General features: G+C 38.0%; 1 protein-coding gene across 11 annotated transcripts; it reads right to left on the minus strand.

The window, feature by feature from the left end:
* Positions 1 to 672: 672 nt before the first annotated feature.
* Positions 673 to 11,645, minus strand: LOC106166141 (salivary peroxidase/catechol oxidase). Of its 11 annotated transcripts, none has more exons than XM_024076048.2 (16): positions 11,455 to 11,640; positions 10,387 to 10,512; positions 9,986 to 10,061; positions 9,587 to 9,691; positions 9,037 to 9,160; positions 7,914 to 8,185; positions 5,921 to 6,100; positions 5,283 to 5,456; positions 4,779 to 4,880; positions 4,377 to 4,496; positions 3,833 to 4,087; positions 3,401 to 3,540; positions 2,920 to 3,127; positions 2,347 to 2,470; positions 1,746 to 2,027; positions 673 to 1,364 (listed from the first exon to the last, which is right to left on the minus strand). In XM_024076048.2, the coding sequence occupies exons 2-16, from the start codon at positions 10,423 to 10,425 to the stop codon at positions 1,127 to 1,129; spliced, it is 2,439 nt and encodes an 812-aa protein (XP_023931816.1). In that variant the 5' UTR covers positions 10,426 to 10,512; positions 11,455 to 11,640; the 3' UTR covers positions 673 to 1,126. The 11 variants fall into 11 exon arrangements, with proteins under 11 accessions (XP_023931816.1, XP_013400044.1, XP_013400046.1 ...); XM_013544590.3 differs by having other exon boundaries at positions 10,387 to 10,501; positions 11,455 to 11,618; XM_013544592.3 differs by lacking the exon at positions 11,455 to 11,640 and adding an exon at positions 11,215 to 11,231 and having other exon boundaries at positions 10,387 to 10,501.
* Between the last annotated feature and the right edge of the window lie 5,137 nt (positions 11,646 to 16,782).

The following is a 16,782-nucleotide window of genomic DNA, read 5'->3' on the forward strand; positions in this document are numbered from 1 at the left end:
TACAATCTGTGCATTGTTATAAAATCGCCCGCACATTAGCCAAGATCTAACGCTTTCAATCGATAGACCAATGTATGAATACATGGATAATAGATATATCAAAATCTTCGGTGAATATGCATTAACGGCACTTGTAGAGACTGAATTGTGGCGTATGTATCGTATGTATTTGAATATAGATAGTATTTCCATCTATGCAGAGTATAGTCCCGAATCAAGTGGCCTTTGGCACTCTTTCCTGGGGTTTTTCTTTTTTACAGAGCTTGAGTCGATTTTATCGTTTTTTCACTGAAGGAATATGTGTGCGTGTGTAATAACTTTCATTCTACGGTTGAATAATGCACCTAGACGTGAGATTGTAGAAAGCAGATTGTGTCATGCTATATTCTGACGTGTTTGTATACTTTACATCTTTACATAAAATTATTCAAATGCAATGTTGCTGTACGAGGTGGCAAAAAAACCTCAATGTAGGTTTACGAATTTTATATTTGAATAATGCAAAAACATACTAGTTTTTTTTTCAATTTATTTATTTATTTAACAGGGTAATCAGGGGTCTTTTAATTAAAATGATTAAACCTAAAGCAACGAAATAAAACATTAACATTGAAATCATTTGCGCCAATGGGATAACTATACCCCTAAGACCCACGTTTTTTGCCTTGCTCATATGATTAATTATCATCTTTATTCAATCTTTTTCGGTTAATACTACAGATTTATAAAACAGAATGGAAATACAATGATATTATATAATATGATAATAAAAATATGTTAAAATCCAGTAAATAAATTAAAAACAGCATCGCAACAATATGAAAAAAGAACTAAATAATACAGAATGATTAGTTATAAAATGCATTTTCTTCAGTCCCATTAACTTTACACTGCAAAATGAAAGTCAACGATAAAACATTGGTGTTTCTGTAAAATAGGATGTAAACACATATATGCGACAATGCAAAGTTGAAACACACTGCAAAATAAACAGCAAAGTATGGGGCTTAAAAGCAAAGCCTTACTTCTTGTTTTATTGCTTATGTATCTTCCTGTCTCCTACCCCGACCCCTAACAAGCACGCGCGCGCCTTCTTTAAAACACTTTGTCTTCTTTATCTCCCATTTCAAGCATAAAATCTTAACTGTCCGCTGAAGCGACGCAGCCACTGGTTAAACGGGGTTTCAAAGTTCGACATAAAAGGATTATATTGCGAAGGCCCCATGGGTTCATCAGTTTTTCCGGGAGCGCTGTTATATCTCCAGTATTCAAAATTCAAGGAAGGAATCATACTACATGTTACGCGATGGTTGTCGCCCCCTTCATATAATTCTAATAGCTGAAATACGTCTTGATAATGTGTTCTGAAATAGAAACAAGAGGTCGTTAATGACTGAAACCGTACAGGGAAAATCTTACTGTTGAATTTAGGAGCGGAATTATCCGAGATTGGCCAAATGATCTAGGTGTCTTCAACATTTCGCCAAATCATTTCGCTGAGAAGAGGCGATACTAATAAGGTCAGGAGGATAACCTAAGAAATTTACCAGTCAACTTCATATGTCCATTAACAACTGCTACAAATTAATTTAACAAATTAATTATAAAAAATGTCAATATGAGTTGAAGCCAATTAGGGCGTCCTCTGACTAATTATCATTCCTGCATTTACACATTTTTTATATATTTTCAGTTGTGATATTTGTTGATAGCCGTGAATTTTCTATAACACTCCAGGCACTTACCTCAAAATATCATTAAACGCTCTCAGGAAAACTTTTGGTTGCACGGTTCTTACATTATCCAAGTTATCACATATAATACGGGCCATTGATGTTAAGCGAATGCAGTTTAGTTGATCTCTTGTAAACCCGTGGGCATGGTCATTTTCAAACCAAAACCGGTCGCCTGTTCTTAGGCGTTGAAACTGTTCTCCAATCAGACAAGCAAATGTAGGTCCTACTTTGGCTCCGGGTAGTCGAGTTTCCAGTAAGCCACCTGACCAAGAATCAACGTCGTCTGGATGTCTGAATAATAGGAAAGCGCCATTTTAGAAAATATTTGATGTAAATCCATGTCAAATCCTATCGTATGTTGGACATTAGTTGTGGTCTTTAATACTCAACAAACGCCGGTAGTGCTATATATGTCGTTTTGTGTGTGTGCGTGCGTGCGTGCGTGCGTGCGTGCGTGCGTGCGCGCGCGCGCTAAAGTTAAAGCGTTCTAAAACAGCGGATGTTGTTTGCAACAAATATGGAAATAATGTATTTTCGAAAATATTTCAATGTAAGGCTTCTTTGTTTGTTTGTTTGTTTGTTTGTGTGTTGCTAGACAAAAAGATCTTACTCATAAAGTGATTGCAACTGTGCTATGACACTGGCAGACAGTCGGAATTCGCGCGGCCCCCGACCAAACTCTGCGAATGTGGTTGCCCTGTTACCTCCACAATACTCACGCCAGTAGTTATAACCTGTCAAAATAAAAAAAAAAAAAGATAATATGATGTTAAGCAGAAAGAAAGGAAGGGGAGCTACTTATTCACTCTCTGATTACAGGGTCCACTACTAGTCGGTTACAAAACGATTGCCCTTTCTTCAATTTTGTATGTGAAAGATAATACATAGTCGCCCAAGCGATATATGTCATAACACATCGAGCGTCAGCGCGAGATGTTGAAGGCATATATATCGCAAGAGGGTTGCCGGGTATTATTTGACATACATACCGATAAACAAAAAGGGATAAAACGTACAGCGCCACGGTCATGATATGTATATTTTTCTAGATGCCCCTGTAATATCAGAGGGTACTACTTATTACCATTGTTACGAACGCTATTAGCACCCTTGACACGTTGACACCCACGACAGTTACCACTGGTAGAACACCCTAAATTACGCTCCAGGAAAGACCCATTACCTGGAATACCGTGGTCACGGCCACGCTGTATGTTCAACATAGACAGGTCGGTGCCGATGCCACTAGGGGTCTCTGCAAACAGGTGGATACCCACTTCTGGGGACATGTGATGGTCAGTATGCTCCGTTTTTTGGTCAATCGCGCCCAGGACAATTGCATCAACCCCGCCATCGTTACCGGCATACATGAGCGTGGGATCATTAAATAGCTGAAATACAGGACCAGAAAAGTTATATACTTTCAGGATGTAAAGGAATCAACTCGTAGAAGCAAGTTTAAGGTGACTTCGTTATATAGTTTGATAATCACGATCTCTATAAAACACTGAAGAAACACCCAAAACTTGCAAACACGCACCCAAGAATGTCACCTACTTTCTTTCTCTTCTAAATCAAAATATTGTGTTTCTCTTTTTCTTGAGTGAATAACAGTATCTCTTGTCAGCGCACTCTGAATGAGAATATGGCACAACGTTTCTTACCGTAGAAAACTTATGGTCTCCAATTATTCTGTGGTCCACAGATGTTCTCCTATGTGTGTCCGGTATCTGACTGTGGCCAAAGCGAAATGCTGACGTGGAAAATACATTGCTGATGCGCGCATCAGACTGTGGGTTATAACCTAAAAGAAAAACGTCATTTGAAATTATGAAAATTGCACAAAACTGGCTTATTAAAGACGTGCGGTCCTGCATTAAGTTCTAGAGATGACAGAACAACAAAAAATGAAGCATTTAATAATTATACGAAAAAGTATTCGGGACGTTTAGGGACGTCAGGCTAGTCGATATGATAAGCTCAAAAAGAAGAAAAACAAGTAAGAGAAAAAAATCTGGAAACAGCAGTACTCCACTATATTACCAAAACGGATAAAATTATCAGTATCGTTTGGTTTTTCACAACGTGAAACCTACCACTGAAGAACCCAGTATTCAATAAATTCAAGTTATATTTTCGCATTGTGCTTTTCCCAAGGATAACAGGAAGGTATTCGTTGTAGACGATATATTGGAACTGAGCCCAGTTAATTTTTCTGGCCTCTTGGTACAGTCTCTCCCCGTCCCAGTGCGGATTGTGTTTGTGAAGCTCCTCCTCAATACGATTGTGTTCACGCGCCCACAAAGTGTGGTGTGACATCAACCCCACGTGTTCATTCACTCTGGGATCGCCTGTAGAATCAATTCAATCGGTTAAAAGATCATTATGGGTATGGATCTAAAAAATTGATTGTGGTATGGGTGATAAAAAAAGCAGACAAATGTTAACTTTTCTTATAAATTATAAATGCTCTCGTGTTTTCAATTTCAATGTTTGTCTTGTGAAAATATCTACAGGAGATGACAGAAAACACATATAACTGCTAACAAACATTCGTTCAAACATGCTTTACGACTTAAGTGGTTCCCTTTCAGGTACTTCTCAAAATTTCAACTTTTCTCATCCTCGCGATCGCTATACCTGTTTTGAAGCACTTGACAATGTCATTGGCATTCTTGCACATATCGAAGTCTCGAGTTGGCAGCAACGGTTTTAATGATGGATTAAAAGGGTGAGTCAACATTTTTAATTTGCCACGGCCTGCAAATACAGAAACAAAATAAATAAATGCATGAATGAATTTGTAAAAAAAAAAAAGAAAGAAAGAAAGGAAATATGATAACTCCCTTCAAGTAATTTACAATCAAACCGACTCCTCAAATCACTCCCAGATTTGGGAAAGGAAAGTCAAGCCTGATAGTACCGCCTCAGCCAATACAATGGGTACGCGCTGTATCTTGCATAAAATCATTTTCACAAACAACACGAGAAAACATCAAAAAAATTGAATGTCTTAACACACACGTGTTGCTTTAGACTTACTAGCATCTTCATCTCTCAAAGACTGGGCTTCTTCCTCCTTATTTCCATACACCAGTGACAGGTCTAAGTAGGCCGTGATGACATTGGGTTGTTCTCTTGGGCCTGAGAGAATAAAAATCAGTAAGAAAGATATAGACTCTCATAAAATAAAACACATTTTATTAATTTGCTTTTCATCTATTCAGTCTGGACCGTCATTCAAATCTTTAATAGTGAATTTCTTCTTACGTTTGAAGAGTTAAAACTTTATTTTTGGACATAGTGACAGAGTTCGATTGAACAACGAATATGTTGAAAACTTCGTTTTCATCCTCTCTCTATATATATATAAAATACGATAAAACAAAAACGAACATAGAATTGCTATCAACATGGGCCGACCAACTTGAAAAAAATCCCAGTAAACTAAAGCTAAAAAGGCGGTAAAAAGATTTCAAATATACAATGTATTTGAAATAATAAAGTAGACATTAATAAACTTTACTTAAAGGTTATTCTACTAACCTACTCGACATTCTTCTAACGCTATTGTGGAACTTCTCACAAATTTGAAGCAGGACTTGGCCCCGGCTACGGGATCCCCGGGTAAAACCTTCACTGGGGAGCAGGCCGCCAGGTCTCCGTCCCCCGTGGCACAGTTGTCAGCACCACAAACCACCTTGGCTGTTTTGTTACCATCTGGAATTTACGGAGACCCAGTTCAGTATATTGTTTTAATTTGATATGCATTGACTGTTGTTGCAGTGACACAAACTTTTCTAAAATCAAAATTGTTAAACTTCAAGCTTACTTCTGAAAGACGGACAGTTTAAAGCTCAATCAGCATTTCTAGACAGACATCGTCAAATTTCACTCTTGACATGAAAAGTGAGGACCTTTGATAAGAACTAACCTGAAAACAGGTGTGTAGGTCGTAACTTTCTCTAAGTTTTTGGAAAGTGTTGGAATTAACATGATTTTTTCTACAGGGTTTTTTTCCACAGGGTCATACTGAGTCTTACCTCTTATGCCTCATAGGCAATACTGTTCAGTAGAGCGTACTGAAATTTCATTCACATATAAGGAATTAATTTTAGCTATTAAAATCTCAAATTAGATCTTCAGTGTGATTTAGTTTATATATCCACCCCATATATGCTTACCACGTATCAACTTTGTGATCGGCGTCAGGTCAAGGTCGTGGTCAAGAAATTGGCCAAAGGTCATCACCGCCAAAGTGGCAAACTCATCGGCGTCGCTGACGGGTTTGTGCAGGACATGGGACACGGTTCTGGTATTGGGAAGGTCAGCGCCAGACTTCGCGCGGCGCAGGGTTCCAACTCCTGTAAAGCAAAACATTTTCGAAGACTATATATATTTTAGAAGACTATATATTCACCCTTGAGATGCTTATGCTTTTACCTATTTATTCTTCTATTTTTTCATTTATCCTAAGGTAACTTTCAAGCAAATGATTCGTTCATAGCTATTAGACGAAGTTATTAAAGCGAAAACTGTTATGGTGCCTTTCCACGAGTGTATTTATTTATTTATATTTGTGCTCTTAAAGGTGGACGTTCATGTGGTTTTTATGTGAAATCTTGTCAGAGGTAAAATGGTTTTCACAAGGCCTTTGGTTAGTGATAATTGCTAGGCTGTCGTAACGAACTAATGTTTAGTTCTATGAATAATTTTAAATGCTTGATTTAATTGTGAATTTTGTTTATAATGCGAAAAAATCCGTAAGAACAAAATGAGCAGTTTATAGTCTATAGTTTATGTCTTATCCCCATCCTCTCGAAATGGGAAGCCACGGCTGGCGAAAAACGGCTTGCTTCTTTGCAAAAGTCGATGGACTTTATTTATGCTCTTAAGATTTAGCAGTCCAGACGGAATTATTAATTACTTTCAATAAGATACCCCAAGTAGTTAATTAGGTCGGATGAATTAACATAATCTTGATAAGAATCCATATGACAATCTATGGAGATCACAAGGACTTGAGTTCAGCGGTGCGCTTATGCAAATGGGTTACAAAACTTCACCAGGTCAACAGGTCAACAAATTGATATACATAAGGGTATATACCCTTAAATTCCTTAATAACAGTGTCTTGTCACTGCTACTATATTTTTGTGTGTACCTTCAAGATCCGTCGGGGTTTCTTCTCATTTACTTCACTTACTTTCACTTTTGCCTTTTGGTTTAAAACTTAAATATAAATAATCAGTAAGGCTGACATAAAGCGGGTGTCTTTCAAATCTCGTGAACTCTCCTGTTTACAAAAAGGGCTTCGGGCTGAACAAGGAAAATAAGGTTTCCAGCATAGTTTTTAACAAATCTGAATGCAACCGAATGCTGGTAGCCGTTTTAAGAAAAAAATCTACTTAACGGTCAGTTATATTTACTAGTAGCTATGTGACGTTGATCCCTGAGTGAAACATAAGGTGCGTTATTATTATTATTCGAATGGAAATGGGGCCTTTGTCTGCAAGGTAACGGCGCCACCTGTAAAACATAGGCTCTCCATTTGGGTCATCATGACCGTCAGTCGTTCAGATTTATAGATTAGGCATACATCGAATAATCCTGAAAACAAGTGCTAATTGCTATCTTTCTAATCTCTCACTGGTATCTGTACAAATTATCCAGGTGTCATACGCGAACAGAGGTGACCCATGACTTGTACAAGTAAACATCTGAACCCATAATACAATATTGGGACTGTAATATTTGATTGAACTCAGAACATAAAAGATTCTCCTTGCGAATTTATCAAAGTCACAGTGCGTTTTATTTTCATAGGAAATATGAATGAGTTGATGAAGTATATATGAAAACGTTGTGTTCCTTACAACATGGATTTGCAGATAAAACTGGGTGGTGAGGTCGCAAATTTGCGTCTAGCAAAAATGTAAATTCAACTATCACATTAGTACGAGAGAGATCAACAAAATTTACTGGGATATACAGTTATGAGAATATGTTTATTTGCACTCTTTATGTGATGTTTTGAAATTCAGTTAACGCACATTTGGATTTCTGAAAAAGATGTGTATATTCTGTGTGGTAATGACTAGGGCTACCAGCACTTTTTTTTCAAAAAACAAACAGAAGAGGCAATCTGATAATAGCAGAGGGAATAAATTAACTTACCATCTCCGTAGTCCGCACTGATAAGGCGTAATAAGGGTGTAAAAGACTCTCCCCACGTTGGATGCTGCAGATTATTACACTCTCCAGTAATGGTTCTGTATTTTGAATTGGCATCGCAAGTTTTGTTACTGGAACAACTCTGAGTAACTTGTGAGCGACCTAGACCCACGCTACCTGCAACCTCGAAATCGGGTATTGCCTGAATTCCAACTGACTGGCTGTCAAAATCAAGGTCTACATTTTCTACTGTTTCTCCTTTGGAGAGACCAAACCTTTTAAACAGAAAAAAGAGAGACCAAAATAAGTATACCTGGACAAACTTGAAGATATTTATGGAAGACCAAATCTTGAAACGGTAGAGAGAGAGAGAAAGAGAGAGAGAGAGAGTACATGTACAAATTAACACTATTCACATTTTTAGTTAACTTTTAGTAAATTTTGTAACTTTTGTCTAGGTGGATTATAGCATTTATTAAATACATTTCCCCCATTTTCTAAAGTGATGGTCTAGTATTTCAGGAAGACGAAGGCATGTCTTACCACTGTTACCTGTAAACCCATAACCATTGACGGTTTAATCTCTGTAAAACACCAAATACCACTGTTGCACTTCGAGAGTTTATTATCAGGCACACAATCAGATGCAATTTAACAATGAGTACACAAACTGTCTTACAATAAGTTACACAATCTCGAACTTTTTCAGGCCAGAAGGGCCTGGAAGAATTCTCCACTCGCGTTCACCTAAGCACAAACTCCGTCCATGATATAAACTCTCTAATCTACGGTTCTATAAGAAAAGTATAAGTAAATAACTAAACAATACAAAAAAAAAAAAAAAAAAAACCGGGCGGGAGGGAGGGATCACAAAAGTCTATTACTGCTTCGCTATACTCATGCTTAACCTCCCGCCGCTGCTTCGCAAACCTGGTGCTGTGATCACTAACCACCACTGCGCATGTCGGTCCGCGTATCGGTACAGAGAATGTGGCGCCACCTGCCCAATGCCCGGATGTATTACACTAAGCTAAACTCCCGAACTGCACAAGCGCCGTAGTATTTGTGTTTTACGCCATTTCAATTGAAATTAACAGTAGTAGACTTAATTCACCAATTTTCTTACTTTTCAAAGCAGTCTCTGTATACTTCAGTCTGCAACAGCCCTTGTAAATCTAAGAGTTTTGTTTGCAGATTCCCGGCTTTTATTGTGGACCCCACGATATCAAAGGCGTGTTCCGATCCTGCTCCTGCAAAACATTGCAATAGATACCTCGTATTTTATATATTGCAAAGAAAAACATCTACTAATCGAGAATATAACGAGACACAAAAATGATTGAATTTTAATTATTCAGATGATCATGAAATTATTTACGTTCATCGGCAGTGGAGGTAGGCCCCCCCTAATGCTATGCTATCTTCACCAATTTTATGGATCAGATCCAACCATCAAATTTTGGAAGAGCAATTAAGAGATAGATAACACGAGGGGTAGATATGATCAAGAACGAAAACCTCCGTGTTACATCTAGTTGCTGACTGGGTGTGCATATTTTGGACACATTCACATGTCTGTGATTCACCGCCAGATGCTGCCATTTTACAGCTCAGAATCAGAACATTTCTGGGCCCTGATTTCTCGTATTGGTAGCACGTGGTTCACGATAGATTACCTGAGACTCCCCCGTGTCTTTCACTGTCGATATGTCTTTGTATGAATTCATTCGCCTTTGCTAGAGCCACCCTTATGTTATTTCTACATTGATCTGCTGGTCCACCTAAAATGATCGAATTAAGTTGATTTCTCGTAGTTGGATTTTTTTTGTAAACGATTGAGATATAGGCTACAAATCGAGTCATTCTAAAACGAGTTTGTATTATCCAAGCGTTTAAAACAATATTACTCATAAAGAAATAAAGAGATGCATAAACTGAAAGTTCAATATTCTTATACTTTGCTGTCGACCCAAGGGGAGCAAAAACAAAACCTTGTGTGACCCCTTTCCAAAATCCTATTATCCCCCGTTTTGGCACTCGAACAAACAAACAAATAAATGTGTGTAAATTCTTACCTTGACATAAATCTAACATCAGGACAAAGCTGCTTAGGAAAAAGATTTTCCTGCCCTTCATCTTGATTAACATACTCTGAAAAAGTAAAGGGAAACACAATTCAACATAACTTTAAGTATAAATCTTTGTACAGTTAACAAAACGTCTTTTCTTCGTCTTCTAGGGTATGACATTAGATCACTAGCCGTCTCATTCACTCACCACTACGTACATTAACTTTTCAATCAGTGATCAGAAGTCTTCAGAGACAGACCGACCAAATTATTTTCGACATTATAAACTACTATATATTTATATGTATACTGCATGAATATACAAGATGAAGCATATAATAATAATTTGTTATGAGTGATTCCTATGGCAAGAAATATTGAAGCCAATTAAAATACATTTACTTAACTGAGGCCGATTTTAACTTAAACCAAGGATATGAAGCCATTTATGAAGTTACTCAGTCCTAGGACCCAAAATAAGACTGGACACATTTATTGGATCCTAGCCCAATCCTTTTAAACCTGAAAGCATTCTATAAAACATTGAATTTAGTTTTATCCAATGAATAACATACATTTAAAGATTCAGGCAATGTGATTGTAAATCAGACAAGTAATAATTTTACTAAACTTTGACATAACTTGATTGAAAACAAGTTTCTAAGATGTAATTTTTTCCATAAAATCCCCACTATGATACAACAATTGAAAAAGAATCCGAAAAAAAAACACACCCTAGCTGTTAATTAATATAAATGTGATATACACCGCCGTTTTTAATTGGAGGAGAATATTTGAATAATAATCCCAGCTGATAAATTCCATTCTGCAGCGTCTAAAAGAACAACCACAAGTTCATTCAATTGAACGTATATCAATTCAAAGACCTACTATCGGAACGAATACAACCGTATGTAGACGAATCACCTTGGAAAATAGTCCCAAATTTGCCCTTTTTAGGTCCGACCAAACATTGTCTAAACTGAATGCATTGAGAGCGCTAATCAAATATCGTGTTTTAAGGTGATGCCCATGTCAGGTTCACGTATCGTTAAAGTCATCTGTAAGCCACAATTAAAGATAACACCATATAATAATAATAATGAGATATGTAAATGTCTCAAAAGTCATCGACTTTCTCACTATTGAAGATGCTTTCTTTTTCCGATGGTCAGTATATTTACACAGACTACATGCCTATGCCGAACTACTGAAATCCAAGTAGTGTCACGTACACGGTGTACTTAGTGCGAACAAGGACGAATAATACCCATCGTCCATGGTTGTGGTTAACTAGAATTCCCGGTCTCTGTGGTTCACATATTGTGGGTTTAGTCCAAATCAGTGTTTGACATTTTGCTCATTTTGTGACATGAATCTTACACCGCCGAATACACCCCCTTGCTCTCTCTGTTCTGAAAATCTACTCGAAACACATACCTTTACCCATCAGGTTCACAACGATCTCTACTCACCTCTACAATTAAAATTAGATGAGAATACAAAGCTGTTGACACTTGGTTTTAAGGACCGTCTCACACACGTGCGAGACAGGTACTGTGAGCAACTGGCTTTCATTTCCGCGTTTTTATCCTCGTGATTACGTCGCGGACAAAGGTGTACCCCGGCGAACTGTAATCATGAAGTCGGTGGCACGAGATAGGCTCCCACTAAAGACAGTTTCCAAATGCCCTGCAAAATCATTGTAATTATCATAATTTGTCAGGCATATCTGACTGAAGTAATTACTATGTTCATACTCCGTTGTTTTCTACATTGCAGAATTTCATTGGAGCATATAGCTGTATTTTTACATTGAAGCTGTGATGTTAATCTTGATTATAATACATAATATGTTCTAGTGGGCGTACATGGAGACATAGGGTCAATTATGCCACTTGTTTACTCGAACAAAAGTTGTCTTTTTATACTGAAACACTTACATTAGTCTTCAACGGGATTTCTATGCATCAATCAAAGAAAGCGTGAGTCACGCCGCACCCCAATTACAACACACCACAAGTAAATCATTAAAAAACACTAGTGCATTGTGTCTGCATCCTATCCAATCAAGATACATGTAACTTGCTTTCAGTTAACGTAGTCATCTTATTTGCATTTTTCCACAAGTCTTCCTCAAGTTAATTTCACTGCAACAGACAAGCTTAATTGATAAGTGCCGCTTCGTGCAATGAACATGCTCCCGAGCTTCCCTAGTATACATGGCCTAGTAATTTTTTTCCGCATTTCAAAGGAAGTTACAAAGACAAATGTATTTCTAAAAACAAGTGTCTCGCAAAAGCAGAATTTATCGTAAAAAAAAAAGAGGAAAAGTGGAGTAACCCGGGATGACCGAAGACTCCCCATAAGGTGCCTTATGTGCCACTGCGGCGTGAGGAGGATAATGAATCCACAATAACGGAGTAACCGTGGGTATGAAACAAGAGCCTTTTTTCTTTTTATGAAACAGACGCAATGTTTTATGTTGATCATTCCTGGTTCATTTTGGTCCAAAGTAGACCAACCTTTTGTCTTAATTATTTAGTCCATGGTTACTGACAAAGTGAAAATGCTTGAGTAAAGGAGCTTTACATGATGTGAAGTCAGCACGAAGCATTTCAACTGGCCTCTCCATGAGATTTTTGTCTTCTGAAACCACTTCATCTCATTTTTTTTTTTTTTTTTGTAGGATGACCCGCGGTAAAGGCATATCCTATAGGCCTACATTTGAAATAGAAGAATTTAAGTACCCCTGCTTAAAATTCACTTTCTGCACAAAATGCAAATTCAAGGATTGCTCACACGTGTGAACTTGAATGTTGGTCGTATAAAAATAGTGGTCTTTAAAACCCATATTTCTGGGTTACTACTTAATTTAGACTTTGATACTGAGAGAGAGAGAGAGAGAGAGAGAGAGTAGGGGAGAGAGAGAGAGAGAGGCGGTCGGTTAGTATGTAAAATGGGTGTGGAATCCCAAAATTCTTAAATTTGTAGTGTCTCCCTAACTTCAGTGTTTTTATGAAAGGAGCACACTACGAGCACATTCTTTTCCTTGATAAAAACAACTGTGTGACAACAAAAGCGTAATCACATCATCACATCCAAGTTCATTGCTGAGGACAAAATGTATTCATCCATACAAGAGGTAAAACATAGCATACAATGAGTAGAAAATTTAGCGGCTGATGTTTCAGTGAAATTTAACTGAAATGCGTTAGAGAAGACAGTCTTGGCATCATGTCCAACACAACTAAAAAAAAGTGGTTACGGAAAATGGGGCTGGTTAGGATTATTATATCGAACACTATTAACATTCAAGAGGAACGTTGAGACCACCATTTCCTCCTGTAAATTTCACAAGGAAATATTTATATCAGGTACTTTAATTTTTTAAATGATTTTTCAAGTGCTGAATTGGGAAAGTTACTTTGTTTTGCAGGATATGTAGGCATAAGAAATATGACTTTGTGGCATTTTTAAACGTGTACAGTATGCATTCAACATTTAACCCTAGCAGCCCTTATCGGAAAAAGAGACTTTCCAACTTGCCTCAGTTTTAGGCCTTACCTACAGTAAGAACCTAGCATCTAAGGCCTTACCTGCAGTAAGAACCTAGCATCTAAGGCCTTACCTGCAGTAAGAACCTAGCATCTAAGGCCTTACCTGCAGTAAGAACCTAGCATCTAAGGCCTTACCTTCTCTAAGAATCTAGCAGCTACCTAGTAAGGCCTTACCAAGAGTAAGAACCCAACATCTAAGGCCGAAGACTGAGGTAATAAAACTGAGGTAACCTTAGAACCTACTCGTCGATGATGGTCTCCCACTGCTTAGGCTACAGATTGTATGTTAACAACAAAAATTCGAGACAAACTCTCAGATATGAACTAAGGAAACAAACAAAAAACTACACTACACATACATTTGGTTATTCACAACGTTCAAATCGTATCCTGATAATTTTAAGGTGTCACACAGCTGAGGCAACAGGCGAGTAGACCCGGTTGTAATGACACATTGATGAAGACAATTCAATAAATATAGCCCCCCCCCCCCACCACACACACACACACACACACACACACACACACACACACACACGATATGCCTGCGGACTGTTCGTGTCTGGTAGACACTCAAAGTCATTGTTAGAATTATCACGGTACAAAGCGAACAATCGTCAACATTCCCCAGAGTTTGTGATAATAAGTAAAAAACAACCATTTCTCATTTTTTTTCTATTAAACAAATGCAAGTGTCTGTTTATTTGACTATTATGGATTTAGATTGGGTGCAAGAAGACTAAATATTTAGCTTTAATATATCCTTTTGTGAAACCGATGCCTCAGAGTTATAATTTATTAATTATTTTCGAAAAATATGAGTTTGAGTTTCTAGAATGCCTATTACAGGATCATTTATGTAATTAAACGAGGAGGCAGGTAACCCCTCATCAGCGCAACAAACTGTCCTGTCACGTGTGTTAATCGCATTTGTTCTTAGTTTGATGTAGCTGTGAACGAAAATTAAAGGGATAATAACTCGTCGTATGAGATTTATATTTCACAATAAAAACATTGTGAATAAATCATAGAAATATAATATATTCTGTTTTACCACAAAAATGGCAGTTATAGCTATTATTCTGATATCTGAGCTTGTCTTTAGACCACTTGACCTCCATTGATGGCTATACCAAACTTTTTAGAAAAAAAACAGGGACTAACTTTGAATGTAAAAATGGATTCATTAACCATTGGTAAGTATGGGAAAATTGTTGTTTACTCCAGGAAAATTCATTTTTTGGCCGAAACGAAGAGTTATTATCCCTTTACGAAAAAAAATACAGAAAGTGATGATTTATCCGCTCAAAATTATATTTTATTATATTTTTAAAAATTATTTAATCAAATTTGTTGAATAATTTTCTAAATTTTACACGTGCATAGTTGACACTATTAGATCGATATTAAAGTTTTAAGAATGGCAGGTAGGCCTACCCATGTTACCTACTCTGAAACAAGTACAAAATATCTCCAAAAAAAAAAAAAAATAATAAATAATAATAAAAATGATAATAATAAATAAGAGTCTAACCTGTTTTTTAGCAGAGTGATATTTTAGACCGTAATACGTAACGTTGTGGACGTAATCATCATTGTGACGTCATATTTACGTCAACGTTATCCTATGCTTAGAGCTGCGTTGATGTCACTTGCCCTAACGACGGAACTCAAAATGGCGGTTAATAAACCGTCACCGCCAGTTTTTTGATAGAAATGGACGTAGCCAAGAAACTTGACTTAAATTACTGTACAGTCCGTAACCTAACTTCCCGAGGGGTAAGTGTAGAGATAGCCCAGTCAATAGTTCATTACCGCAAACGACATCATTTATTTCAACACATAGACGGATTATGGAAAATACCAGGAATGAACAGAGATTTATTCAATTATTTAAAACATGTTGCATATATACCAAATGAGGGCGTTCTTGCTATCGGTTCAAAGATACCATACGAAGTAACCCAGTCAGATATCTACAGCAAAGATTCGACAACAAAACACCCAGCTAATCGAAAGTCTGTAGAAAACTACCCAACATCAAAACGAAAAGCGGATCAAAATGAAATTAACAAGCAGTCAAAAGCAAAAAAGAGAGAAACGCCTCGGCGGATCTGTCGCAATTATCAAAGACAGCCATTTGAAACACCAGTTTGTCAACTTGAAATGTCGCATAACGAGAAAACGCCGTTTTTATCAATGGGGGAATGGAAGCCTCAGAAGTTACCAGCACGGATACGAAATAAGAGCACAGGGAAAAGTTCACCTAACGTGCAGAAACACGACATCCCTGTCCATGTAGAAAGGTCCAAGTCGGGAAAACAAATAAACGTCGTCTGCTACTATGAACAGAATCAGGTTCCTCCAAAAGTCAACCTTCAGGTGACGGGCGTTCCAGATACCCGACCATTAGGACAACTTCGCTCTCCAGATCTTACAGGACTCTCCAAAGCGCTTAAAATTACCAGACTATCACCTCACAGACACGAAAGGCCCGATGAACCTATAGCTATGGACACGTGTGATGCCCTTGGGAAAGTAATTCCAAATGAGTTTATGGACTACATGCCAACAGAGAAGAAAACTCAAGCACAGATACTTGCAGTCCAAGGGATGGGACTCGGGGGAGATTTGACTCCTGAAAAAATGAGACGCCTGGACGATCCTCAATGGTCTCAGAGAAACCCGCACCTCGAGCACGTCGAAAAGTGGCTAGACACTGTAGTCGAAACGAACGTCCCCCGAGAAAGAATTGAATCTGATATCTCTACACCACCAAACACTCCTCGACAGAACGAAATGGAGCGGATCGTTATTCCAATCGCAGCAAACACAGACGAAGACCCATCAACAAGTCTCTCCCGGAATTTTACTCAGTGTGAGGAAAAAGAAAAACGACAGCAACACTACGAATCGGAAGAATCACCTGTGCAAAAGGAACCGCCTCCGAAACGACAGAAAACAACATCAGTACACCGGCAAAGAAGGCACCTGAGAAAAGCTAAACGACAATCCAAAACAAAGCTTGAAAAACGGCAGTCCAATTTAAGCCATTTGAGAATACAAGGAAAGACGCCCTTCAAGCCTCCAAGTGCAGACGCGGGGTGTGCAAGAGACGAGACTTCGCCGCCCAGCCAAGAACGCCACGCAGGTCAGTTTTCTGGGGAACCACAGACGCCAACACCTCGCCATCATCCCAGACATCGTCGCTGCCCCTGCAGAGGTAGACATCACTCTCACTGT

The sequence above is a fragment of the Lingula anatina genome, chromosome 2 (assembly GCF_051362555.1).
Source record: "Lingula anatina isolate TDL-2025a chromosome 2, LinAna3.0, whole genome shotgun sequence".
Classification (NCBI taxonomy): Eukaryota; Metazoa; Brachiopoda; class Lingulata; order Lingulida; family Lingulidae; genus Lingula; species Lingula anatina.